The sequence below is a fragment of the Osmia lignaria genome, chromosome 3 (assembly GCF_051020975.1).
Source record: "Osmia lignaria lignaria isolate PbOS001 chromosome 3, iyOsmLign1, whole genome shotgun sequence".
NCBI lineage: Eukaryota > Metazoa > Arthropoda > Insecta > Hymenoptera > Megachilidae > Osmia > Osmia lignaria.
In genome coordinates this window covers 6,572,701-6,597,799 of record NC_135034.1, presented here as the reverse complement: position 1 = coordinate 6,597,799, position 25,099 = coordinate 6,572,701, and the positions used below count along the sequence as shown (strand labels likewise).

Here is a 25,099-nt window from a genome sequence, read left to right as displayed (position 1 = left end):
TATAATTTTTTTCCAAAGTTTATTTAATTTACTTCCTTTATTTTCTTTTGCTTATTAAATAAGCTTATCGAAGGGGAATAATATTTATGATTATATCCCTCTTCTGGGTCTCAGCCAAGGACCCCATTTATTTTACTTTTTCTCGTTAGTTATATAATTTTATCCCTCATTATAGGCCAAGATCATCTCAGTCTCCCTTACATCTCTACATTCCTTACATCACTTCATCCCTTACACCCCTACATTCTTCTCATCCCTACATTCCTTTCATCCCTACATTCCTTACATCTCTGCATCCCTTACAATAAATATATTATAAAGACTGCTTCGAGGAAAGGTAAGTTAGTTCCTTTTTTCGCCGCCAGAGGGCGCTGATTCGACATCGAGATTTTAGTTCAAATTTTTGCCGCTAGGGGGCGCTATCTTTTTCGAGAATTTCGCGAAAATTTCGAAAAACAGCGCCCCCTAGCGGCAAAAAATGGAACTAAAAATTTCGATGTCGAATCAGCGCCCTCTGGCGGCGAAAAAAGGAACTAAATCTTGCTCGATTTCTGGCCCTCTGGCGGCAAAAATGTGAACTAAAATTTCGATGTCGAATCAACGCCCTCTGGTGGCGAAGAGAGGAACTAAATTTGTATAAAATCGCAGGCCTTGTAGCCGCAAAAATTTCAACTCAATTTGAGGGAGGTACTGGGATGTATGGAATGCAGGAATATAAGTGATACAAGAATGTAAAGGATACAGGCATGTAAGGGATGCAGGGATGTAAGGGATGTTGGGATATAAATAAGGCAGGAATGTAAGGAATGCAGAGATGTAAGAGATGCAGAGATGTTAGGAATACTGAGATGTAAGGGTTGCTGGGATGTAAGGAATACCGTGATATAAGGGTGCAGAGATGTAAGGGATGCAGAGATGTTAGGAATACTGAGATGTAATGGTTGCTGGGATGTAAGGAATGCCGTGATATAAGGGTGCAGAGATATAGTGGAATCAGAGATATAAAGGGTGCAGACGGAAGTAAGAAAATCAACATGTTCGTCCTCCTAAGGAGTTTATTCCATAAGCTAAGAAGATAATTACATCAAATTAAATGAGCGCAGAAAATAAAATAAGGGTATATGTATGTTTAGCAGGTAGATCTGCACCCCTCGTCACTCGCCAGTGTGAGATGTGGTAAAGGTGAAATTGGTAAAACCTTTGACTATATAGTCAACCTTTGAGTATAGATTTGTATCTACAGTACTTTGTAGTCAATGATTAAGGGATTGTGTTTAGTTTTAGCGGCAAATGAAAAACTGTGAAATAGAATAACAGAAGCACAGTACACAAAGAATATTCCCATGCCGAGAATCGTTGCAACATGTTTGTGGAAGATTTAGAAAGAGGATTTTATCGTTTGATAAGAGATGATGTGAGTTCTCGTTCCAGTCGTATGCATTTTAAAAATTTGTTAATCTGTCACATTTGCATAGGTTAAACAATTTTATTAGATATATTTGAAATTTTATATTATAGTTGAATATAATTGATAATATCAATATGTTTTTAGTTTGCCTTTTATTTCTACTTGTTAAATATTATCAATTAACACTTATGAATTTGTATTAAAATTTTCCGTATTGATAAATGTGTATGAAGTAAATTATATCAAACTTCAGAACCATTAAATTTGAATGTGAACGTTGATATACATTTTTTTTTATTATAGAGATGTCTGCTGTTAGTTAATTTTGATGTTGACGCTATTTGTGCTTGTCGAATCTTGCAGCAACTTTTTAAAAATGATAACATGATATATACGCTTATACCTGTTCAGGGTGTTCAAGACATGGTCCATGCATTTGAAGAACATTGCGAAGAGGTATTGAAATTATATTCTTTTACAATAGGGTCTATGTTGATATAAGTACTAAATATAATATTATACTTTCAGATAAAGAATGTTATTTTTATAAATTGCGGTGGTACATTAGATCTAGTAGAATTACTACAGCCTGCAGAGTCTGTGATATTTTATGTTCTCGATAGTCATAGGCCCTATGATTTATGTAATATATATTCTGAAAGTCAAGTGTGTATACTTGGAAAGGCTGATGAAGATGAAGAAATTCCAGAATATAATGAAGTCTTTAGAGATGATTCTGTAAATACCTTTCGTTTTTTATGAATATCTAAGTAAATGACCAAACATTGGAGATAAATTTCCTTTTTTCTAGTCTGATGAAAATGATAGCGAGGAGGAAACAGATGAAACTCAAAGAAAACGGCGAAGATTAAACGAAGAGGATATTATTAAAAGGGTCGAACGAAGAAAGTGGTCCGAAAAGCGAGCAACTATTTTATTTAATTATACACAGTATAGTTATTATGGCAGATCAGTATGGACTGTTCAAATAAACCAATAATAAATTATTAACTATGAAATTGAAAAATCTGAATTTTTATTTTTGTAGAGTGCAATGCTCGTTTTTGACATGGCATGGAATATGTCGAAAGATAATTTGGATATGGTTTGGTGGGCAATAGTTGGCTCTACCGAACAAGCTATTCTTGGTAAAGTAGAATCAAGATTAAGCATTCTTGAAGAGGGTTCCCTTCAAGCTCACGTCTCTAGGTTAACACGTAGACAAGGAGCTGAAGTTGATCAACAGCAGCAGCAGCAGCAACAGCAACAACAACAAAGTACAGTCAGAATTACCTATGATAAAGAGTATCCTTTCAAAAGTAATTTTTTTCTCTTATGAAATTTATGTATATCAAAATATAATATTAATTTCCTTATGCATAAAACAGTCTCTTACTTGTATTATATCGGCATTGGACCGTAGAAGCTAGTTTAAGACATTCGATACCAACTGCAGTATCATTACGACTTTGGTCGATTAGAGGAGAACAACGTCTAAAAGAACTTCTAGCTGAAATGGGTTTACCTTTAGCACAATCGAGGCAACGATTTTCTGCAATGGATCTAACGCTTAGACAAGAATTTAGGCAAATGGTTGAAAAATTAGCAGGAAAATATAAAGTAGATACTATTATCGGGACAAGTTTTACTCTTCAGTATGGTTACAGGTTTAAATACTGTGCATCAGACATAGTCTATGCTATGCTAGCCTTAATGGAATCTTCTGTAAGACATTTATATATCTTTAACATATACTTCTATGAATGTATTAATACTACTATTAATTTTTTTTTAATTGTTTTAGTCGAAAGAAAAGTTACCGCAACGTTGTTTTTTAGATGCATTAGATTGTTTATCACGCACGAAAAAGGGTATTTTAGAAAGTGGTATAGAAAAAGCAAAATTTATGCTCAATAATATTTTCAAGGCTGCACAAAGTATTTTACAGATGAAACAGATTAGAAGCGCTGGTTCGTTTCTTTACGTAATTGTCCCTGAAGGATGTATTAACAGTCATATGTTCACACATCCATATCCGTTATTGATATTATCTCAGTATATTTTAAAGGCTTATGTGGACTCTTCAAAAAATAGACGAGCACCAGAATGGCCACTTGTAGCTTCTTCGATATATAACGAGGAAATGGGTACATCTCTCATGGTGGGTATACCACCAGTATGCGAAGACCAACCAAAAAGGTAACTATTACAAATAATTATGAAAAATATTTTCAATTTAATTTAATTACTATGATACACTTATTTTTCAGTTTATTTGGAAGAGCCTTTGAACAAGCGGCTAAAAATACAAACTCGTATATAGAGGCAGATTATTTTGATACCACAGGTAAGAATTCTCACCTTATAATTTTATTTTGTAATTATTATTTGAAGATAAGTATTATTATTTTCTGTTCCAGTAATAAGACTGAAAACCGAAGAAAGATCGAAATTTTTAAATGCTCTGGCAGCTCTCCTAGTGTAAAAATTTTAATAATTAATATGACGTATAAATATAAGAAATCCTTTCCCGATATTTATTTTTTAGGTCGAATAGTACAAATAGTGACAATAATTTTTAAATAATACGACGAATAAGATCAATGTAATTTTCCTTTATTTTTTACGACATACCGTAGGCTTTTTGGTTAACGCGAATTACACATATTTATTTTATAACTGACGACGCATATAGGTTTAATTGTATTATAGACACATGTATAAAGCGAAATTAACGCGGTTGAATGATACGTTTCTTTCCGATCATGGAATGAAAATAATTAAATCAGGTTAAATATTAGGTTGTGTAATAAATTCTCGCGTTTTTTGTATTTTATTATTTTACCGCAATTTTGTGTTTTGATAGGTAAAGTATATATGTACAGATGTCAAAAGCCTGAAAATTGATTAAAGTTACTTAATTCGAAAAATTGCGGGAAAAAAATAAAATACAAAAAAGGCGATAATTTATTACACAACCTAATACAAACGTTCAAGAAAGTAACTACGTTGTAAAAAATAAATTACTAGATTGTAAATGTATGATGTAATTTTTATATAAATATACTTACAAAATGAAAAACAAAAGTGTCAATAAATTTGTAGTAATCCAAGATACCTTTGACGTGGTTCATTTGACGTTTATTATGTAATACATTAGAATATATTAACATGTGCGTGTGTACACTTAAAAATACAATTCGCTCAGTTTTCATTGACTATGATATTATAATACATGTCTTTTGGTTATTTCCACAAAGGGGTTGTGCGAATACAAACGCAACATTGCGCGAGATCCTTCCTACGAAAGGAGCAATGGTATCACAGAGATAGGATCGAGAAGAGAGGATGGGGGCTTCTTTATTTTGTGGTTGTATAATGACCACATGGAAAACCTAACTGCTCCTTCCTTCGCATGGTCTGCAATAAATTTCTATCAAATCGTTCCTCGAATAAAAATTCAAGTAGAAACCTGATCATTTTTGGTTGGAATTTTGTGTACCGCAGCTATTTTGTTCGTAGGTAATTTGTCGTTACGAAATCCATCGACAAACTGTTGTACTGAATCTACAGTTATTTCGGCGCCATCCTCCATCACGACATAAACTCCTCGAGGTATATCAATCGCTGTTAAAAGTGGGACAGCATCGTCTAAACCAACAAATTCGCGAAGAATGTCGGACGTTTCACACTGTGATAAATAAAAGCAATGATGTACCTATTAAATACAAAATAATCATATTACCATCTACACCTGAAACGGTACTTACATCTAATGCTATATAAAATTGTAAAACATCATCAGGATCGTCATAGTTTGGATCGTAATCAGGTCTATGTTTCCTGTACGCTTGGGCAGCTGGCATTAATACACTTTCTGCGAATTGAATCTCGCAGTCTTCACCTTCTATTGAAAGATATAATGAGCGTAAAATAAAAATAAAACAATCAAAGAGATAAAAATATTACACACGTAGCAACCTACCAACAAAAAGTATAATCGCCGGTGCATCGTGCAACGAAGTGGCATACTTCTCGGTTAAAATATTCACCAGGCGACTGGTCCATGGGAAATTCTATAAAATATAACATCCATAGAGTAACGAACAAAAATCAATTTTTTCAGATTCAGTTTCATTTACCAATCCTTCGGGATCTTCTAGCAACTCGGCTCGTCCATCCAACGTTATAATGTTATCCCGAGGATCGAGTACCACTAAAGTGGGTATTGCTTGTACATCGAGAGCTCTCGCTAATTTTTTCCGTCTCTCCTCCTGACTAAAAGGTATCCTCAACCAAGGCATCGTTTCAATATAAACGTTATAAGACTCTTCGCTCCTGAAAGTATAAAAAATTGCATTTTAATGAACATTACCAAAAAATCTTCAATTATAGTTGAATATACCATCAAGGAACCAGTTGTAATTTTAATTAATAACGTAATCTATCAAACTGACCTATCTGAACTCACAAAAATCACCTCGAAGTCATGACCCCTCTCTCGGATTCTCTGATAGGTATCTACGAGTTGTGGGGTGAACGCTTTACAAGGTGGACACTAAACGGGAAAAAGCATATGTAATTATTTATAACATATGGCATAGAATTTCTTTAAAAAAAAATTTTCTTAAATTGTATACCCAGTGTGCGCTAAAGTAAACACCCTTAAAACAGTGCCGTAACTCCTCGTGCAGCATGGGTTCGTTACTATCCCGAGCGCCGCATGGTAACAAGGGACCATCTTCGAGGGCAGCCTTCGGATGGGGTGGCTTCCAAGGAAACTCAGCTCCACCAGGATCACCGATCGTTCGTTCCACACCTCCTCTGGTTATTATCGAGCCGTTGGAACCGTCCAATAAGATCAGAGTCGGCACACCGGCCTTTATTCGGTACCTCCGAGTCAGTCTGGTCTGTAAAAGAAAATAAAAAATAAAGTCTCTGTAAGATTATTTCAATGTCAATCCTCGGAAGTACTTCATGAATATTCCTTCGCTTTTGCATCAAAGCGCCGAGAGATTTCCACCGGAGATCAAAGTAGAAAATTAAAAAAGGAAGATATAGATTATATCAAGCGCTCTGATGGACAGGGCCGACCCTGAGATTTCGGGGATCCGAGGGGAGCCCCTTCAGATATATGACATAAAAAAAAGAGCTCAAATAAAATTTATAAAATTAACATTAAACCTTGTATAACTAATTTAAATTTGCATTTACATCGATTAATATCGATATAGACGCAGAATCATTTTATGGGGGCCCTGGACCTTGGGGGGCCCTAGGCGGCCGCCTAGTCTGCCTGGGCTCAGGGCCGGCCCTACTGATGGAATTTCTATTTTTTTTTTTTTTAATTATAAGATACGAAAGCAAAAATTAATCACAAATAATATTTCTTGGAATACCTGTCGTACAATTTGCGGAATTACTGTCGGTGGTTCGAATTCAGCTCGCGTCGAGTATTGGCTCCCATAAAAAAGAAAGGAAAGAAGTAAGATCGAAAGCCCATCAATTTCGAGAAGCGTGAGAAGAATACAACGAGCGTAGGAGATATTCGAAACACGTAGAGCACGGCCTCCGTTTCTTCCGTTATCCTTTGCTGGTCAAACCCACGGAGCTCAACTACGACGAAAAAGGGGCGCAACGAGTGTCTAGAGGGGGAGTAATGTCTGCTGACAATGAGTGCTATCCCTTCTGCCCCTGGCTGCATGATTACAGTGCTACAAGAGGAAAGGGGTGGAGAAAGGGTTTCGAGGGTGATAGTAGAAACTGGCTGAAAGTTTTCCACACCGGAAGAGATAAGAAAGAATATATATACCGGAAGTAGAAAAGACACAGACAGCGGGAAAATTTCCGTTTTCTTCGTGGATAAGCAATCAACTCCTTTCGATGTCACGTCTGAGCGAAGAGAAATACATATTTTAAGGATCGTTTCTTCTCTTTTCTATAAGGGGAAAGGAAATGTCTGGTTTACCGGCGAAGTTATCGAGAATAGAGCTCGGCCGATAATAAGTAAGTACTGTCGTCTCTTCTAGCAGGCTGCACGATTACAGTAACATCAAACGTGGAAAGAGAAAAAGGTAGGAAAGCGTGAAGCTTATGTTCTGATTCGGAGAAAAGGGAATCATTCTTAAACAACGCAGACCGCATGATTTTTTATTTTCTCATTCGTCAGATTTTGTCAATGATTTTTCAAATTTTTCAAATTTTCAAATATCCTTTAAAACAATTTTTAGCCAAAATAATTATTAAAAGATCTTTGAAAGAACGGAAGAATTTCTGAATCATCAAATCCGTACCACTGATTTTTGCAGAACATGTTAGGAAGTAATTCTGTTAGGAAGACAATCGACTACCTATCGTTAATGTCGAAAACCGATTCTTGTTAAGCTGTCTGATCGCTAGGGGAAAAAAAGGAGCAGAAAAGATCGAAGTACAATAGACACATTGTGAAAGCCTTCTACTGTGGAGTAGATAATGAAGATGAGACTTAGAATTGAAACAGCGTTTTCAGCCATTCTATATTCTCGAGAAAAAAATAAAGCATTTTTTTTAAAGGAGCGATTTCACCCCTTAAAACCATACTATAACACCAATGAAAAGTTTATATTCCGGATGAACTACTCTGTTGGTACACAAAGTTTCATAAATTTTACAATTTCCGTGTTCCCCAACTTCCCCTGTAAACATGTTTTGTCCAGTTTAACGAGTACCGTCTACCCCGTAAATATTAAATTCCTTTTTTCCCTCTAAAAGCGCGGTCTCGTTTGTACAGTCTCCCAGCGATGGTACCTTACGACAGATAATATTATTCATTTTCCACCGATAACACGGATCCGTTTGAAAATGAAACGACAATGAGCGAATAGAATCGACTAGCTGCCATAAAGTGGAAGCGTACCGCAAAGATAAAAGGGACATCTCCGTCAAGGCTGAAAAGGTTTCAATAAAACTTTGTACCAGACACCTGTCGCTATCTATGTACAGAGCGAGTCAACAAATCGATCCTCTTTGAAACTATCACCGGGTCTAAACGGCAAGACGTTTCGTTGAAAACTTTCAAACGAATCCCTTTTGTCCTGGTGATCGAGGGAAATCGAGACACGTTAAAATTGTCGAGCGATGCGCGTTCCAGCCGCACACAAAGGAAGGGTGAGCGTCAGAATAAGGCAAGAAGGGTCTCTCTCCTCTAGGTACCGAACGTGCGACGTCGTACGTTATCGCGACCCTCCACAGGGAGGCATTACCTCGTCCCTTCGTATATTTCCTACGGCATTTCTCTCTCGTTTGTTCGCACAGGCCGCGTATATACGTTCGTTCGTTTCCCGTCTCCGTCTGGAGCGGTCGATAACGCGTACGTCCTCCCTTGCCGTTGCTGCCGACGGTGCTATCGTTATTTCCCCCGGTGGTCTGTATGTCCCCTACCACGACGCTTCCATCGCTCCTGCTTGCTCGTTCCCCCGTGACGTCCTTGCTCCATCACCCGCTTACCCTCGTCGATTCCCTTTCTCTCCACCGAGCAACTTGTATCGCTACGGGAAATGCTACTGTATTATCACTATTCTTTGAACTTGCTCTGATCGAACGTTCGAAAGATCGATAAATATCGAAAGCGTATCGAAATCGATGAGATCGTTTATTGGATCTCAAGTTCAAGTTTCTTTGGTAAATATGAATGCAGGTACGAGGTTAAGAGAGAATTCACGATGGAAGATAATTCGAAAAGTGACGTTTTTGAATTCTTATTTTCCACCAGACACTGCCGCTTGGCCTCTTCAGCAAGGGGAAACCCCTTGCCGTACCGTGACATCGGGTAGAAGACGAGCGATGGAGGGGAAGGGATGAGATCACTGTTGACTCGTTCGCGCGCGTTCAATCGCCTCCTTCGTGAACGACAGAGGTGCACAACGCACGCTTTGTCGTGGTAAATTTCCCGGAAAAACTTTCTCGTTATCGACAAACGCTTCATCTTGTGAAATGCAATTTATATTTTATCTATAAAAATCGCTTTTAATTTGTGATATGCAAATACAGGGTGTTAGAAAATACCCTAAAGACCTCTACACCGCTGAATAGATCGAGAAAAATCGAAGTGAAAAGTTCTGTAGCATTTTTCGATGGGATCAGTAGTTTAGCCACATTTCGTTGTTGAAAATTGAAAAATTGACCAATCAGCGCGCAGCTTGAGCTCTCGGCGCATGCGCATTGCGCAAGCGCGACGCTAAGGCTTGTCTCCTACTCCGCGGGTCTTGCCACCCAAGCTGCGCACTGATTGGTGAAATTTTCAATTTTCAACAACGAAATGTGGCTAAACTACTGATCCCATTGAAAAATGCTACAGAACTTTTCACTTCGATTTTTCTCGATCCATTCAGGGTATTTTTTAACACCCTGTACATGGACTCTACATTTACTGACTTTTAGTTGGTAAAGCGGCTCGGAAATGTTTTAAGGGTCGCGTGCGTCGAAGCTATTCAACTACCTTGGCTATTTAATCGCTTGCGCGCTGTAACGAGTAAGAAACATGGAAATACGTGGAAATATCTGTTTTAATATACCATACCGATCTAATCTTAATGCTGTTCATTTATGTAAATACTTAATAATTAATGTAGCATGAATTCTAAATATCATTAATGGATGGAGAATTTCATTTAATTTTAATTCTCAAGGTTTCGAGTTGCGCACCCCTGTTATATATAGATATCGCGGCCTCCCGACATCTCGTCCGACCGAGACTGACGAGACCACTGTTTCTATTGGTCAACCCCAGCAGCGTCTTAAGCTACCGCTTTCAATTACACGCAAACGACTGTATAAGTTTGTGTGCGAAGTTGAACAGTTGTAGAACGTGGAAGAAGGTTCTTGCATTCTGTTAAGGATCGATCTCGTAGGGTTTAGAAACGACAATGGAGACACGATCGCGTTGTCGTCAAGCCGGTCACAAAAGGAAAGCATCATGGACACCGCTATCTACGATAAAAATACGTAGCAACGAGTTTAGCGATACCTGAGATAGAGGGAGAAAAAAAAGTGCACATACAGCTCGAGATGAAATAATTTAACGAAACGAATCCCCCTGATAAAAGACGTATCATGAAAAGTAATCCAAGCGTACGGCGACAGACGGTGTGGAACATTAAAAAGTTTTTTCTTGCGCAATTTTCTACCACTTATCCGCGCGATACTGTCGGCCTTCGTTGGCGTCAAAGCGTTCGAAGGGTTTCGCGCGGGTTTTCGAGTCGTACGAAGTGAAATACATTTATTCGGGCGATTCGCATGTGCTTCACTTTTCCTTTGACCATCGCCGAGTAGGTCGTATGTAATCTGCACGATATGCTGGGCTAAAAAGCAGACAGGAGCCGAAGAGGAAAGGCGGAGGAGACGTAGCCGAGGATTACATAGCGCCGCGTACGGGCCACTCTGTGCACGAACTACCTCAAAGTCTATCTAGATTCCAACGTTTCTCTCGTTCTTTTTCTTTTTTTTTTTCTCGTTTCAGTCGTTTTCGTGGGAAGAGACCTGTGCATCGCGCTAATTCACTCTCTCCCTCGCTCTTCTTTCGATACGTGTACATACACAAACGTAAATATATATTTCCTCTCTCTTTTCCTACGCTACCTTTCGTCGCTTTCTTGATCTCGCCGGTCGAATGAGAAAGCTATTTGCAGAAGATATGGGTCGACCACCCCGAATGGAAAGGCTGCTCGGCTTCACTCTTTTTCTCGGCGTTTCCCCGTTCAAGGCAAAGGCGTGTACCTTTATGAAAACGGTTTACGTCGTACAAACGATGAGCAGCCGTGCCTTTATTACATCGTTCAAGCGACGGATATCCTACCGCACCGTCAAGCTTCCTTTATATCGCTAAACGTTCAATTTTGTCAAACTGGACGTATCTACTCTGGATAAGTTTCCGAATGGCCTCCCCCCAAAATTGAGAACTCAGGTTCGATATATAACTGAAATTGACTACAAGAAACCGACTAAAGTTGGTTTCAGAGCTGGTTGTCTTACCGTTTTTGAGATATCCTGATAAGGTTAGGTTAGGTTAGGTAACACATTCAGCTGTGAAACCAACTTTAATCAGTTTCTTACAGTCAATTTAGGTTATATACCGAACCTTAGTTCTTAATTTTGGGGGGGACCATTCGGAAACAGCCTCTACTGTTGCTATACGTACTCTGTTAACCCTTTACCAGAAACCATATGCTGAACAATTATCATTGTAGCGCGCTATGCTTCATACGTCCATTATCATCGCTGCATTTAACGCGTTAATGATGCGCGCTGAGAGCGCGATAGCTTCTATCGGCAACCGCCATTGCTGCTAATTACGTCAATCTTTCAACTTGTTAAATGTTAAGAAAAGTACATATATGCTTTAGATTCGTTCGTTTACTTTCAGTATAAACTAAGAAATTTCATGCTTCCTTCCTTATAACGTTTCATAAACCGAAGTTGCTCTTCTTATTGTTAAATGAATGGAACGGTACACAAAGAATCTACGATTTCAAGGGGGTGATTCTCAGGGTGGATCGGGTAGATAGGCGGAATAACGAGCGAGGAAGAATCACGAAGCTACTTGACGCTAATTGCGCAGGACGCTTATCGTTACATTTACTCGCGAATCAGACTATCGAGTTATATGTATATGCATCACAGACACCAGCAGCTCGAGTGGCCTGACTAATGATCGTGGAAAAAAGTAAGAGAATAACGAACTCCGATCATCTCTTACATTTATATACCAGTAATGCGTATACACGCAACAAAGTATCGAGAATATTCATCTTAGGAGCTGTGCGGTATCGATACCGCGTTCGATCGTGAGCTACTACCCTAAAGTACAACATAGAAACTATACGTATCTTTTTTAATTCGCTACTCTACCGACATACGATAGACGCTCATCAAACTGTATAAAAATCGCGCGGTAATGCAAATACCTGCTATGCGTGTTTAAAATGCCGTGACGTAACGCGGAGTCACTCGAACTTTTGAGACAAGAGATATGTGTGTGCGTCATCGAGGGTGCGTGGGTGATGAAAAGATCAATGTACGAAGCAGCCTAGCCGTCCGCTTTAATTGCCAGGAATAACATCGTCTTCAATTGAATTTATTAATTCATACATTAATCAAAAATTTCGCCAAAAACATTTTCATAAAAATTCGAATTTATCGCTGCGCCCTCTACATAGAAATCGGTCCTTAACTCCGATACGATTCTCAGTGTTTTTTTTATCCATCTATGTTGATTTTTATAATTTATGGTGTCAGCCTTCGCGGCGAAACCGATGTCAAAATAGCTTTCTTTTGAATTATGAGATTAGAATTTTAATTTAATCCGTAAAAAATGATATTCGATAGTAATTACTAGTGGAATATAAAAAGAAAATGAAATATACCTACGGAGGGGAGAATGCCGAACCGAAAAAAAAGTGCTGGTCTAAACTAAAAGTTCGCCGAGCGTGCGGCGGTAGCAGATGCGTTGTGGAAAATATTACCAACGATTTTTAGTTAGAGAAAGTCGGCTCTGCCTGGTGTGTCGGTGCAAATAAAATCGGACCCTAAATAGCACGTCTGGCGAGGGGTTAAAACACCCGTTGGAAATAAAAAAGGCGCTGCGCGCACAGTCCTTCTGCATAACGGCATGTGTGCCCCTGTCTATATGTACATGTGTAACTTTATGACAGCCGTGTGTATACAAATTTCGAATATACTCGCTTCAATTGATCATACCAACTCGTCTGACCGTAAATTTCCCACAATATCGTGAAAAATCCACGAACGATCTAATGAAACCAGAAATAAGTACATACGCGATAAAAGCCACTGAAATGAGTATATTTAATAGGAACCCTCTGAAAGTTTCAAGAACTCATAAATTATTTGAATGGGTGTACCAGTGAATAATGGCCATTATTCGACTTAAAAACCGAGTCTAATTATTTAATTGAATTTAATTGAAGCTCATGCATGCTTGCGCGATTGAACGATAAAGAGTCGGTGATATCGGTTTGAAACAGAAAAAGGAGGCGGAGGGAGGTAATTATGTGTAAGTGCTCTTATGGTCGTTGTAATTTCGATTAATGTAAAAGGTTATTTGACAGAGATGATCGGAGGTACCACGGTAAAATAAAATAGGGAAATGTACAAAACTTCACAGAAGACTTGAAGTGACTAATACAGTGTGAAATGGTACCAATGAATATTCATGATGTGTTAATGTAACAGATACTAAGAATTGGCTTAAATACTAATTATAACAAAAATTTTAAAAAAATGTAATGAAATAAATTATAAATAGTTTAGAGAATTTTATAAATGTTAGCATAGTTGCGGAAAAGACTAGTAGAAGAGATGCGTCCTACCTTTCTTTCATAATCTAAGTTCGGCACTGCTAACCAGGGTAATTCCGAAACGTGTGTGCGAAAACTGTCTTCAAAGTCGAGGACGTCGGCTACGTTACTCCAGAGAACCACGTGCACGACCTCGAACCTTTTCTTCCTTTCTCTTTCTCTGTTAGAACTGTCCGCATCTCGGTCATTTTCCGCGTGCGACGAATTGACACTCGCGTAAAGATCGAGCAGCTGACGCGTAAAGTCATCGCAGGTAGCACCGGGGTTAATAAAACTAAAGTACACACCGATCACCTCACAAGTTGGCTGGCCATCCTCGTCAACGAGAGTACCACTTGCATCGCACGGTTTTGTTTCTTGCTGATTAACCTGACTGCACCGCGACAGTTGTTTACCGAACAGTCTGTGTTGCCAGCAGACTGATTTCGCGGCGGCTGCAGGTGACTTTTTCGTTACGTTTCCCGAGGTGGATGATGCCTGCTCGCTGTAGCACGCGGCCATCGCACGTAATAATTAGCCCGCTTCATTCACCGGCGACACGCACCGACAAATCTTTCCGTTTTCACACTATATCGAATCGACCTGCTCCTTCGTTCCGTCAGCGCCAACTGATTCACGTTTCGCTGCCTCGGAACCGACAACCAATCATAAACGGTTCGATCCGATCGAAGCCGAGTACTCCCGAACTTCTCCGATGTAAGCGCGCTTCTTGATACCAAGAATCGAATGTTTCTTTGTAATTAACATATATTTATCGTTTTGTATAAACTTTTCATATGAATATATTCATTTTTTCAACTTGTTTTGCGTGTAATAGTGTATATAATGTTTACTACAACATTATTTTATAATTTGTACGCATTTATACATATTATTTAACACTGTATTACATAGAGATTATTAATATAAAATAAAAAAATAACATAGATAGATAATACTAAATGAAATTAATAGTTATTCACATTATTTATAGATTCAATGCTTGTATTCGATTTTTCAGTGAATAATATAAAACGAATACCTACTTCTTACTACTTATTTATTGTAAAGATTTTTTTTTTGTGTAAGCTATTATACTTAGCCTATATAATGCGTTTTTGCTCATTTACTTAATTTATATAATATTATATTATATTATAAAAATCAAACAAGATATATCGTAAGTCGATATCGAAGAGTTGTATAATTACAAATTTAAAGTTACGGTGGCATACTAACCTCAACGAAAACAAAACCGGCAAATATTATAATTTTGCATAAGAATTACATAAATTAAAAGATTAAAGAATATTATTTAAACATGGATGCCACAGTTATTAGAAATGTATTTAATTGTTATCAATTTATTTTAATAATGAAGTACTAATTCCTAACCTGTGTTGTTACAAATACAAGTAACTATAAAAGCATATTTTTATGTAATAATTATTTTGTAGATGAAGGATTTTCAACTTTTGTATAATCAAATATCTGAGACATGTTTCAAAACTTGTGTGAGTACACTTCTTTCAAGGGATATCTCTGCTGAAGAGGTGTGTTTTATAACCAATAATATTTGTAACATATTATTGGGTTATTTATACAATATATATTTGAAATAATGTAGAAAATAGAGATATTTATTTATTTATGAATTTTAAATCATCCTCTTTGCTAGAATATACTTTTTTAATTCATTATAGGATCAATGTATAGAGAGTTGTTCAGGCAAACATATTCATGCTAATCATAAAATAATGGAAATATTTATGGAAGTACAGCCTACTATTTTACGGAAAAGTATGGAAGAACTTCAAAAATCTCAAGCAGATTTAGAAACACAAACGCAACAAGAACAGACCGTTGAAAATACAACACAGTAATCCTATGTAAATTAATAGTATCTTTTGTTACATGTTTAAGGAAAATAATATTTTTGTGTAATATAATTTTAAATATTTTTAAAAATAAAATTGTATGTCATTATATATGTAACTGTTGCTGATTGTTTTTGATTGTTGTTTGTACCACTGTATCATAAAACAATTGTATATTTTAAGGAACAATAAATTAATTTTTTCAGTATTATATTCCCAATGTTAAAATAAAAATCCAACATTAATACAAAAAAAGTATCACCAAGTAACGAAAATTCTGTAAAAAGCAAGATATATAAGCATTCATTTATTATTTGGAGTTTGTATACACATAATATACACACAACAACATCATGATTAGGAACATAATACAGTCGCTACAATATGTTTTATAAATTAAAAAGTGCTTAAACTGCACATTTTAGTTATGTAAGTCATTCAACATTATTCTTCATTCTTATTTCTACTTAATAATAAATATAAGATTTTATTTTTATTTAATTACAATGTATTTTATTGGCCTAAAACATTCTTAACAAAACTTGTTAAATAATGGAATGCATTTCTTATGAACTTTAACAGAATATAAAAAAGAATTTGATCTTTAGAGATTGCACACTATGTAAAGCTAATTATGCAGAAAGTAAAATATCATTACTACTTCATGAGTCATAGTTTTTATCTTAGTGTTTATCATTATTGTTTTAAATTTACAATGATGAGAATTTTCAGAAGTTTAAAAAATATAGTGAATTGTATATGAAATACATATACAGTTCAGTTATATATGTATTATTTTATGCACATTAAAAAATTCATTTATGATCTCATGAGAAGAAATGTATTTGAATATTAATAATAAAACATATTCATATAATTTTAATAGATTAATTTTTATAGTTTAAAGTGCTATCCATTTCAGTATAAACTATAGGTTGAAGCAACAAATAATAATAATAATGTATGCCATATGGCTATTTTATCTATACCGCAGTTCACCAGAGTCCATAACTGCGACGCGCAGGTTGGAAGATGGTGGGGGAGCGCAGCGAACTCTCTGCTAATCGCTTTCCACTTCGTTTGGGAGTATCGCCAATCAGGGCGAAGATGCGCACTGGAGAAGCGCGAAGAACGAAAACTGGTCTTTTCGCAGTTATGGACTCTGGTGACCTGCGGTATATATTAAGAATTTTCTATTTGTGAAGCGTAATGATCTGTGATGTCTCGGTACAGACAATATGTATTGCTGTTTAAAAAAAAAAGATATAAATATAAATTTTTCACTTAAAAAATATGACTAGAAGTTTGTCTGCTTTGCAATAATAAAACATCTTTTTCCATTTAAATTAAAATACTTTTGATTAAAAATAATTATGCTCAATAAAATCACACTTCTCTATTCTAAAAAGCTCAATAAACGTATACTTTGTTTTTTAAAATACTTGAAAGTAAATACTTGTAAAAATTAAATCATAAATATATATGATTAAGAATGTAAACGTAATTGTCTTATATAATGATAAGTTAATAAATTAATTTGATTAGATCATAATTAAATAAGTATAATTGTAAAAAATCTCATGTTAAAAAATTGCATGAGGAAAGCAAGTTAATCTAAGAACACAACTAAGTACGAGGTTTAAGAATTCATTCTCCCTTTAACTTTTTTAAAACGATTAATTTTGACGTAAAACTCAGTAAATATATGAAGATAACGTCAACGTTTAAACATTACAAATAAGATACAGAAATGTAAAAAATGTAATACATTTCAGGAAGTATTAAAAGTGTGCCATGTAATTATATCTTCTTTAATTAAACAGATCAATGAACTGTTTAAATGAAGAACGAATAATTATTCATTCGCGAAAGGTGAACAAGTAAAGCTCAATCAAAATTTAACCCGTGAAATGGAATGAAAAGTATGTACAAAAAATATCTAAGCTTATAATTTGTTCAATTCATCGTAGTTCTCTTATCAGCAACTGTGATATATCTATTAAATTGGTGCAAAATGTAATATAAAGAACCAATGAATACCGTTTTGTACATACTATAAAATTCAAAGCTCAGTATATCATATTTCATGTATTTACATTCGGACTTCTCTAAGAAGCCTGATATAAAAATTAAATACCTATTGCCTTTAAAGTTTCGTAAACATTGCTACTGAATAAAGAGAGATCTTTACCAAATCCTTTAAATGGCATATTTTTAACTGTCAATAATAGTTGCATATAATCAAGATTTGTTGATGCATATACCACATACAGATACTGGCTAATATTTAAAGCATAAATTAGAAAAAAATTCAGTCTGGTTTTACGTTATTTATCCACTTTCGTTTCGAAAATCATTTGAACTGATAAATTATTTAACAGCAGTGATTTGTAACATTTCGGAGAATTTCTGAAAGTTATTCTACCTTGTCATTCTCTTTGTTGTTCAAAGAGAAATTCGTTTGGACGAATGTACCTTTTTATTCATACCTTTCAACACATGGATTTATTTCTTCTAGTATAACTACTGTTCAAGCCACGACGGTAAAGAAGAATTCGGTGATTTAACCTTTATATTAAACTGTTTCAATGTAGCTTCCAGCGCCGTTTGATTTCCAGAAAAATAGGCAGATACTGCATTGTGAAACAGTAATAACTGTTTATGCATTACCTTGATCTGTAACAAGAATGTGGTAAAGAAAAAAAAAAACGTTAAAAATACTTAAAAGAAAATAGATAAACGTGTAAAAACGTACTCTGTTTTCATCTAAGAATTTAAGTTTAATCGAAACATCTGATCTTAGTTTTTCAAAATTTTGTTTATGCTCTTCATAATTAACTTGAGCCTCTTCTAATCTTGCTGCATTGCTACCATCAGATTTTGTAGCCTGTGCTAATGCTTCAAGATCTGTTCTATAGGCATCATACTCTATTCTGCAAAGAAATTAATAATACATATTATTATATAAATAAGAAATTTTTTTCAATTCAAATATCGTAAAATTTTATTACCTTGCCGTTTCATACTGTCGTACTGTAAGTAATGTGTCTTCAATAGTTTTATTACAAAGTGTATTTACGGAAGAAACGAAAAAATTTAAGGCCCCTAGTAATGTTTCACCATTTTTAGTCAAGTTTCTTTGTGTTTCCGAATTGTATAGAAACTCTTCTTGTAATTCCGGAGATTTCTGTGCTAATTCGGAAAATGCCTCTCCTAAAGCATGTTGTGTTTGAACAACATGATGAAAATGAGAAGCTAATGCTCTTGATAATCGTAAAACATTACAATATTTTTTCTGAGTGTCTCTTAATAACTCAATCTGGGTTTCAAGCTCTAAAAATGAAAGAATGTTACATTTATAAAATGTGTTAACAGTCAAAATATATTTGTAACTTACCTGAATCTACTGTACGAGATGTTTTCCCAAGTTTCTCATACATTAATTGTCTTGTACACTTGTAAGTAGAGATACTCCAATTTTTGATGCTTTCAATTTTGCTTTGAGCAGTACGCATTGTTTGCGTATCACCATTTTGAATAGGAGTATTTGGAGATACTGTTACAGCTGCCACAAGTATAAAGACACGTTTATAATTTTAGAACAAGTGTTTCATAAAATGCTTGTTACAATATATTTCAATTATATTCATTTCACTTACACACTTGTGAAGTAGGACTACCCAAAGTTAAATTAATTGTAGCTGGTCTAGGTTGACTATCACTAGTACAATTGTTTGGTACATGAGGTGGTGGAGTTCCACTATGGACTGCACTATCACTATCATTTAAAGATGGGGCATCTTTCAACATTTCATGAATACTTCGCTCCATTCCACTTAATGTGACAGCTATATTAAATAAAAAAAAGAGTGTTATGATATTTAACATATTCATTGAAAACAGATCCATTATACAAAAGATTATGATCTGTAAAATCTAATTAACAATGACTGAAATTTGTATTACAAAAAATGCTGTACTGAATGCATGGTTATAATAATTATATAAAAATACTTAATAACTACAATAACATTAAATTTCATAAAAAATACAAATTAATTTATATAAAAGAGAAAAATGTTTACGTGAAATCGCCATTTTTTTTTATAACACTGTAGTTTGTAAAAATTGTTATACATAAATAAAAAATGTTGGGTTTAAGCAGTAATTATAATTAACACAGTATGTTATAATATATTAATTTCTGATGTTTCATTAATGTACTGAATTGTATAAATAAAAGAAGCATCAGGAACTGTCACCTGACACTTGTTTTAAAACTAAATGTGACCAAAGTAATATTTGTTCATGTACAAAGATGAAGTATTGCTTGAGTAGTTAAAGGATTAAAATCTCTGGTAAATGAAATAAACATCATTTTAAAGTAGTACTCACTACAAAGTCAGAAGATATATAAGTAATTCCTATTATTCTATACACAAAACTTCAGAATGAATCTTTATAATGTTTCATGAGAGGTGCAGAATATCGAGCTAGGTGGCGTGATATAAACGATTTTTGGAAACACCCGATCAAACTTATAATGCAATTTTCTTATAATCTTTTTCTTTAGTATAAACAACAGCCTTTGTCTATATTAATGAAAATGTAAAAGAAAGTTTTACAATACAAATATAATGAACTTTATGAACAGTAATCTAATGTCATCTTTCAGAGCACAAAAATATTATTTTGTAAATCATGTATAAACTGTATGATTGTATAGATTATTGGTAATTAGTTACAAAATATATGAAAACTAATAACATAAATGTTATAGTTTTTAGTTTATTTGTAATTTAAACAACACTACATTTGAGATTGAGTAGCTGCTCCATCTGCCTGTAATCTATGACTTAAGTCAGGGCATGCGGTGGTGTGGAAGTGTGGAAACTCCTTCGAAAAGGTTGTAAAGGGGTTTCCTTCACGTTTTTTGATTTTGACAGGTATATATTTGTATACGTGCTTATTAAATATTATGAATTATTGGCATAATATATTTTAAATAATTAATTTTACAATTTATATGATTCTATTAGCAATATTCCTATATTAGCATGTTTTATCATTGATTGCATGAGGTTACAAGCTCGTGGTGAAATTAAGAATTGTAATAACAGTTGTATTTTAATTAAATACAAATATAAAGAAATTTTTACGTAAAATGTTTAGCGTTGATTGATTATTTTTTATTTTATATCCTAATTAGAGAAATGACTATTGTATTTAGCAGGGTGCAAGTAGAACATATGTTGAATTCTTTTTAGTATCTGTTAATTACTTGATAATATTCTTAATTTAAAAAATAAACTCATATATTAACAAGTTATTTCCTATGTTTAATGATTTTGAATGCAGTATTGAATATAATTATAATAACATGCAGCAATCACTTAGTATTAAAGTAAATTATAAAAGTCTCTTATCAAATTAAACCCTATTTTATATATAATTTTCAGGCAGGTAAATATTTTACCATCATGCCGCCAAAAAAGTCAATGGAAGAAACGGATCGGTTGACCCGTATAGCTATTGTTAATTCTGATAAATGTAAACCAAAAAGATGTAGACAAGAATGCAAAAGGTCTTGTCCAGTAGTAAGGATGGGTAAACTTTGTATAGAAGTCACTCCAAATAGTAAAATAGCATCAATTTCTGAAGAATTATGTATTGGGTGTGGTATTTGTGTTAAGGTATAATTAAAAATTTTGCAAATAAAATGTTAAGGAATTCATAGTGGTTAAATACATGTATAGTAATGTTATTCTTTTATTTTCAGAAATGTCCATTTGAGGCAATATCTATTATCAATCTTCCTAGCAACTTAGAAAAAGAAACTACGCATCGTTATTCAAAAAATTCATTTAAACTACATAGATTACCTATTCCACGTCCTGGAGAAGTATTAGGTCTAGTTGGAACTAATGGAATTGGTAAATCAACTGCTCTTAAAATTCTGGCAGGCAAGCAGAAGCCTAATTTAGGCAGATTTACTGTATGTATAGTTACTTGTTCTTTGTATACTATAATGTATTTTTCTATGATTCTTATGGAGTCCGTTTAATCATGTAGGATCCTCCAGACTGGACAGAAATTTTAAGTCATTTTAGGGGTAGTGAGTTGCAAAACTATTTTACCAAAATATTAGAAGATGATTTGAAAGCACTTATCAAACCTCAGTATGTAGATCAAATTCCTAAGGCTGTAAAAGGCACTGTGCAACAACTTCTAGACAAGAAGGATGAATGCAAGAATCAGATAGAAATCTGTAAAATGTTGGGTAAGCTATTATTAAATATTCCTGAGAAGTAAGAAGTAATATAAAAATGATAAATTTAATTATTTATAGATTTGATGCACATACGTGACAGAGGTATTGACGCACTTTCTGGTGGAGAACTTCAACGTTTTGCTTGTGCTATGGTATGCATTCAAAATGGAGATATTTTTATGTTTGATGAACCATCTTCGTATTTAGATGTAAAACAACGTCTTAACGCAGCTTTGACCATTCGATCTCTTATTCATCCTGACAAGTAAGTAATTTCGATATAACAAAATAAAACTTGTTTGTTTACATAATTAATGATACATTAAAATTACCAGGTTTATTATAGTAGTGGAACATGATTTATCAGTGTTAGACTACTTGTCTGATTTCATTTGTTGTCTTTACGGTGTTCCTGGAGCTTACGGTGTCGTTACTATGCCCTTCTCTGTAAGGGAAGGTATAAATATTTTCCTCGATGGTTTTGTGCCAACGGAAAACTTGAGATTCCGCGAAGAATCCCTTGTATTTAAAGTAGCTGAAAGCGCGACTGAAGAGGAAGTTAAACGTATGAACCACTACGAGTATCCCGCAATGGTAAAGACAATGGGTTCCTTTCAATTACGCGTCGAGAAAGGTCAATTTACTGATTCGGAAATTCTTGTGTTACTTGGGGAAAATGGAACGGGGAAAACCACCTTTATCAGAATGTTGGCTGGTAATTTGCCGCCCGATGACGGTTCAGGCAAGTTCACTATCTTTATCCTTCACAAATTTCAAAATACACATTAGAATTATCAACTTAATTTTACTGTTTACAGGAAATATTCCTCAGCTCCACATTAGTTACAAACCACAAAAAATTAGCCCTAAATCCCAAGGTGTTGTACGGCAATTATTGCATGAAAAGATAAGGGATGCTTATGTTCATCCTCAATTCGTAACTGACGTTATGAAGCCGCTAAAGATAGACGATATTATGGACCAAGAAGTACAGAATCTTTCTGGAGGGGAATTACAGCGGGTGGCTTTAGCTTTATGCCTTGGAAAACCAGCCGACGTTTATTTAATTGATGAACCTTCTGCTTATCTGGACTCCGAGCAACGTTTAGTGGCAGCTAAAGTAATTAAACGGTAATTAAACTGTTTTCATCCGCACAGCAAATCACATTGGATCATATTCAAGAGATTATTAAGATTTATGTTATTATTACAGGTTTATTCTACATGCAAAGAAAACAGGATTTGTGGTAGAGCACGACTTTATTATGGCTACTTATTTAGCTGACCGTGTAATTGTTTTTTCTGGTACTCCATCTCTGTCAACCACTGCTCATAGTCCACAATCTTTATTGAATGGAATGAACAGATTCTTAGAACTCTTAGGTATCACTTTCAGAAGAGATCCAAATAATTTCCGACCAAGGATTAATAAGGCCCAATCTGTAAAGGTACGTGATATTTATAATATTTATAATATAATTTAATAAACGATTCAGAATATTTTTTAACGTGTTTACTATATCGCTGAATAGGACTTGGAACAAAAGAGAGCTGGACAATATTTCTTCCTGGAGGAGTGAGACGTGATCTCATCAATAAGTCGATTAGCAGCTTATATAAAAATACTGTTAAGAAGTTTTTGTAAATCTTTATATGTTTTAAAGCCGGGAATGGATTTCTTACAATATATGAAAATACTAGTAACGCATATTTTGCGTTCAATCGTCCTTTTAGGATATTTATTTAAACGAATATGAACATTGCAAATCTACTGATATACGTCTGAGTATATCAAAGAATTTGATTTAAAGAGAAATACAATCGTATTTTTGTACAAAATACTGCTGCCACAAATTTATTTATATTCATTAAGATGTGTCAGTCTTCGCATTTACAATCCAGTATATGAATTATCCAAAGTACATTTTGTTCTATGAATAATTTATATTTGATTATGTGTAACAAATTAGAAGAACGTGAATATCTCAACGTATGTACAACTGCTATGGAACATCAATTATACAAGTGAACTATGAAGAAAACCGATCAGTCATTTGATGAACCTCATGAAACCAATGATTTTAAACATGTTGCGATATAATCGAGAATTTTAATACAAATTAAAAATAAACAGATTAAGCTTAAAAAGAAAGTAGTTTTAAAATTTGTGTTCTGTTTTCAATAACAAAATAGAAAGAGGAAAGTTACTTTTTCCTGGTGCCATTGTAATAGTATGTGTCAATCAAGTTATCTTAATTACTCGATAGATATGTACTTTCAATAATTTCGAATTTAGAATGCAAAATTTGTGTTATGTCATTTAAGCTCGGACTTCATTAATGCACAAGAAATACTTCCTGAACTATGAAAGATTTGTAAAGATGTAATAATCAGCACAATTATTATGAAAAAACGACGGTATTAATCAAGTATAAGCATCGCTAAAAGATCGATCATGTCGATCATGTCAAGAACTATGATGAAAATAAATCATTTGAAGTACAAAGGCTAAAGTCTATTATTTTATTTTGAATATTATAAAGTTTTATGATTATTGTCCTCTCCTTCATGATATGTAACTATTGTGTCGATTGTGGATAATTATGTAGTTTCTTGTAAGAGAATAAAATATTCAGAAGATTCAAAATATGTAAAAATGTACACATAAAAAGTAGTTCTAACCAGCGCTTGGTTAGAAGAATCTAAGTACATTGTGAAAATGTATATTTGCATAAATATTCGTAGTCTAATAATGACACTGCATGTTAAAAACAAATTTCACTACAACTGATAATAGCTCATTTAAAAACTGTTTAAGTTTAATTAAAAAAAATGAACAAGTGGTTTTCATACAGTTTTACAGTTTCAATTAAAGAAGAAGAAATTCAAATTTCTTGTATGATGGGAAAGTTGGTGTAATTCAAATTTTCTTGAAACGTAGCTTCTCAATATAAAATCTAAATTAATTAATATTTTAATACTTTGTCTAAAGTTACATTGACTGTGGCTAAGTTAATATTGAATTAGACCTTTAATGAAAAGAAAGGAAGTATATACTGATATTATATCTACAGCATTTTTGGCATTAGATAACATTTTAAGGGCAACCTTGACAATGACTAGAAAAAAGATAAAAATGGTGATTCGTAAATTAGAATTGTTAAAAAAGTTTGGACAGTATATAATATTGTCTGAACTTGATGATTGTTAC

General features: G+C 34.3%; 5 protein-coding genes across 10 annotated transcripts; 3 read left to right on the top strand and 2 right to left on the bottom strand.

Annotated features, from left to right (window-relative positions):
- Nucleotides 1-761: 761 nt before the first annotated feature.
- On the top strand, nt 762-5,316 carry Cdc45 (cell division cycle protein 45). 4 transcript variants are annotated; one of them, XM_034326163.2, is made up of 11 exons: nt 762-1,020; nt 1,134-1,191; nt 1,279-1,414; nt 1,712-1,864; nt 1,937-2,146; nt 2,220-2,381; nt 2,457-2,713; nt 2,797-3,133; nt 3,213-3,607; nt 3,679-3,755; nt 3,829-5,316. In XM_034326163.2, the coding sequence occupies exons 3-11, from the start codon at nt 1,364-1,366 to the stop codon at nt 3,891-3,893; spliced, it is 1,707 nt and encodes a 568-aa protein (XP_034182054.2). In that variant the 5' UTR covers nt 762-1,020; nt 1,134-1,191; nt 1,279-1,363; the 3' UTR covers nt 3,894-5,316. The 4 variants fall into 4 exon arrangements, 2 of the variants coding, with proteins under 2 accessions (XP_034182054.2, XP_034182055.2); XR_004581615.2 differs by lacking the exons at nt 762-1,020; nt 1,134-1,191 and having other exon boundaries at nt 1,241-1,414; nt 3,829-4,581; nt 4,669-5,316; XR_004581616.2 differs by lacking the exons at nt 762-1,020; nt 1,134-1,191 and having other exon boundaries at nt 1,241-1,414; nt 3,829-4,826; nt 4,931-5,316.
- LOC117605169 (nucleoredoxin) lies at nt 4,687-14,392 on the bottom strand. 2 transcript variants are annotated; one of them, XM_034326165.2, is made up of 8 exons: nt 13,774-14,392; nt 6,049-6,318; nt 5,866-5,966; nt 5,551-5,746; nt 5,394-5,484; nt 5,179-5,315; nt 4,911-5,099; nt 4,687-4,828 (listed from the first exon to the last, which is right to left on the bottom strand). In XM_034326165.2, the coding sequence occupies exons 1-8, from the start codon at nt 14,260-14,262 to the stop codon at nt 4,769-4,771; spliced, it is 1,533 nt and encodes a 510-aa protein (XP_034182056.2). In that variant the 5' UTR covers nt 14,263-14,392; the 3' UTR covers nt 4,687-4,768. The 2 variants fall into 2 exon arrangements, with proteins under 2 accessions (XP_034182056.2, XP_076549046.1); XM_076692931.1 differs by lacking the exon at nt 4,687-4,828 and having other exon boundaries at nt 4,918-5,059.
- Nucleotides 14,393-14,929: 537 nt separating this feature from the next.
- On the top strand, nt 14,930-15,777 carry LOC117605171 (mitochondrial import inner membrane translocase subunit Tim10 B). The gene is made up of 3 exons (XM_034326170.2): nt 14,930-15,085; nt 15,198-15,293; nt 15,444-15,777. The coding sequence occupies exons 1-3, from the start codon at nt 15,062-15,064 to the stop codon at nt 15,621-15,623; spliced, it is 300 nt and encodes a 99-aa protein (XP_034182061.1). The 5' UTR covers nt 14,930-15,061; the 3' UTR covers nt 15,624-15,777.
- A 46-nt stretch (nt 15,778-15,823) lies between these two features.
- Nucleotides 15,824-20,149, bottom strand: Arfip (ADP ribosylation factor interacting protein arfaptin). Of its 2 annotated transcripts, none has more exons than XM_034326168.2 (6): nt 20,013-20,149; nt 19,277-19,465; nt 19,015-19,182; nt 18,629-18,950; nt 18,373-18,550; nt 15,824-18,293 (listed from the first exon to the last, which is right to left on the bottom strand). In XM_034326168.2, the coding sequence occupies exons 2-6, from the start codon at nt 19,446-19,448 to the stop codon at nt 18,141-18,143; spliced, it is 993 nt and encodes a 330-aa protein (XP_034182059.1). In that variant the 5' UTR covers nt 19,449-19,465; nt 20,013-20,149; the 3' UTR covers nt 15,824-18,140. The 2 variants fall into 2 exon arrangements, with proteins under 2 accessions (XP_034182059.1, XP_034182058.1); XM_034326167.2 differs by lacking the exon at nt 20,013-20,149 and adding an exon at nt 19,703-19,947.
- Nucleotides 20,150-20,422: 273 nt separating this feature from the next.
- pix (ATP-binding cassette sub-family E member 1 pix) lies at nt 20,423-24,404 on the top strand. Its single transcript, XM_034326205.2, has 9 exons — nt 20,423-20,563; nt 21,077-21,310; nt 21,397-21,612; nt 21,690-21,897; nt 21,967-22,153; nt 22,224-22,630; nt 22,707-23,019; nt 23,102-23,336; nt 23,421-24,404. Exons 2-9 carry the CDS (start codon nt 21,098-21,100, stop codon nt 23,466-23,468), a joined length of 1,827 nt encoding a protein of 608 aa, XP_034182096.1. The 5' UTR covers nt 20,423-20,563; nt 21,077-21,097; the 3' UTR covers nt 23,469-24,404.
- Nucleotides 24,405-25,099: the final 695 nt, after the last annotated feature.

What these genes read in the sequence shown, in the direction of transcription:
- LOC117605171 (XM_034326170.2), top strand. Translation starts at nt 15,062, where the DNA reads ATGGATGCCACAGTTATTAGAAAT. An exon ending in ATGCCACAGTTATTAGAAAT is followed by an intron (nt 15,086 to 15,197) that starts GTATTTAATTGT and finishes ATTATTTTGTAG; the next exon opens with ATGAAGGATTTTCAACTTTT. An exon ending in GGGATATCTCTGCTGAAGAG is followed by an intron (nt 15,294 to 15,443) that starts GTGTGTTTTATA and finishes AATTCATTATAG; the next exon opens with GATCAATGTATAGAGAGTTG.
- Cdc45 (XM_034326163.2), top strand. Translation starts at nt 1,364, where the DNA reads ATGTTTGTGGAAGATTTAGAAAGAGGATTTTATCGTTTGATAAGAGAT. An exon ending in AAGTCTTTAGAGATGATTCT is followed by an intron (nt 2,147 to 2,219) that starts GTAAATACCTTT and finishes CCTTTTTTCTAG; the next exon opens with TCTGATGAAAATGATAGCGA. An exon ending in TAGCCTTAATGGAATCTTCT is followed by an intron (nt 3,134 to 3,212) that starts GTAAGACATTTA and finishes TAATTGTTTTAG; the next exon opens with TCGAAAGAAAAGTTACCGCA.
- Arfip (XM_034326167.2), bottom strand. An exon ending in TAGTCCTACTTCACAAGTGT is followed by an intron (nt 19,183 to 19,276) that starts GTAAGTGAAATG and finishes TACTTGTGGCAG; the next exon opens with CTGTAACAGTATCTCCAAAT. An exon ending in ATCTCGTACAGTAGATTCAG is followed by an intron (nt 18,951 to 19,014) that starts GTAAGTTACAAA and finishes TTTCATTTTTAG; the next exon opens with AGCTTGAAACCCAGATTGAG.
- LOC117605169 (XM_034326165.2), bottom strand. Translation starts at nt 14,262, where the DNA reads ATGGCCGCGTGCTACAGCGAGCAGGCATCATCCACCTCGGGAAACGTA. An exon ending in ATTTTTGTGAGTTCAGATAG is followed by an intron (nt 5,747 to 5,865) that starts GTCAGTTTGATA and finishes TTATACTTTCAG; the next exon opens with GAGCGAAGAGTCTTATAACG. An exon ending in TAGAAGATCCCGAAGGATTG is followed by an intron (nt 5,485 to 5,550) that starts GTAAATGAAACT and finishes TATATTTTATAG; the next exon opens with AATTTCCCATGGACCAGTCG.
- pix (XM_034326205.2), top strand. Translation starts at nt 21,098, where the DNA reads ATGCCGCCAAAAAAGTCAATGGAAGAAACGGATCGGTTGACCCGTATA. An exon ending in GGTGTGGTATTTGTGTTAAG is followed by an intron (nt 21,311 to 21,396) that starts GTATAATTAAAA and finishes TTTTATTTTCAG; the next exon opens with AAATGTCCATTTGAGGCAAT. An exon ending in GCCGCCCGATGACGGTTCAG is followed by an intron (nt 22,631 to 22,706) that starts GCAAGTTCACTA and finishes TACTGTTTACAG; the next exon opens with GAAATATTCCTCAGCTCCAC.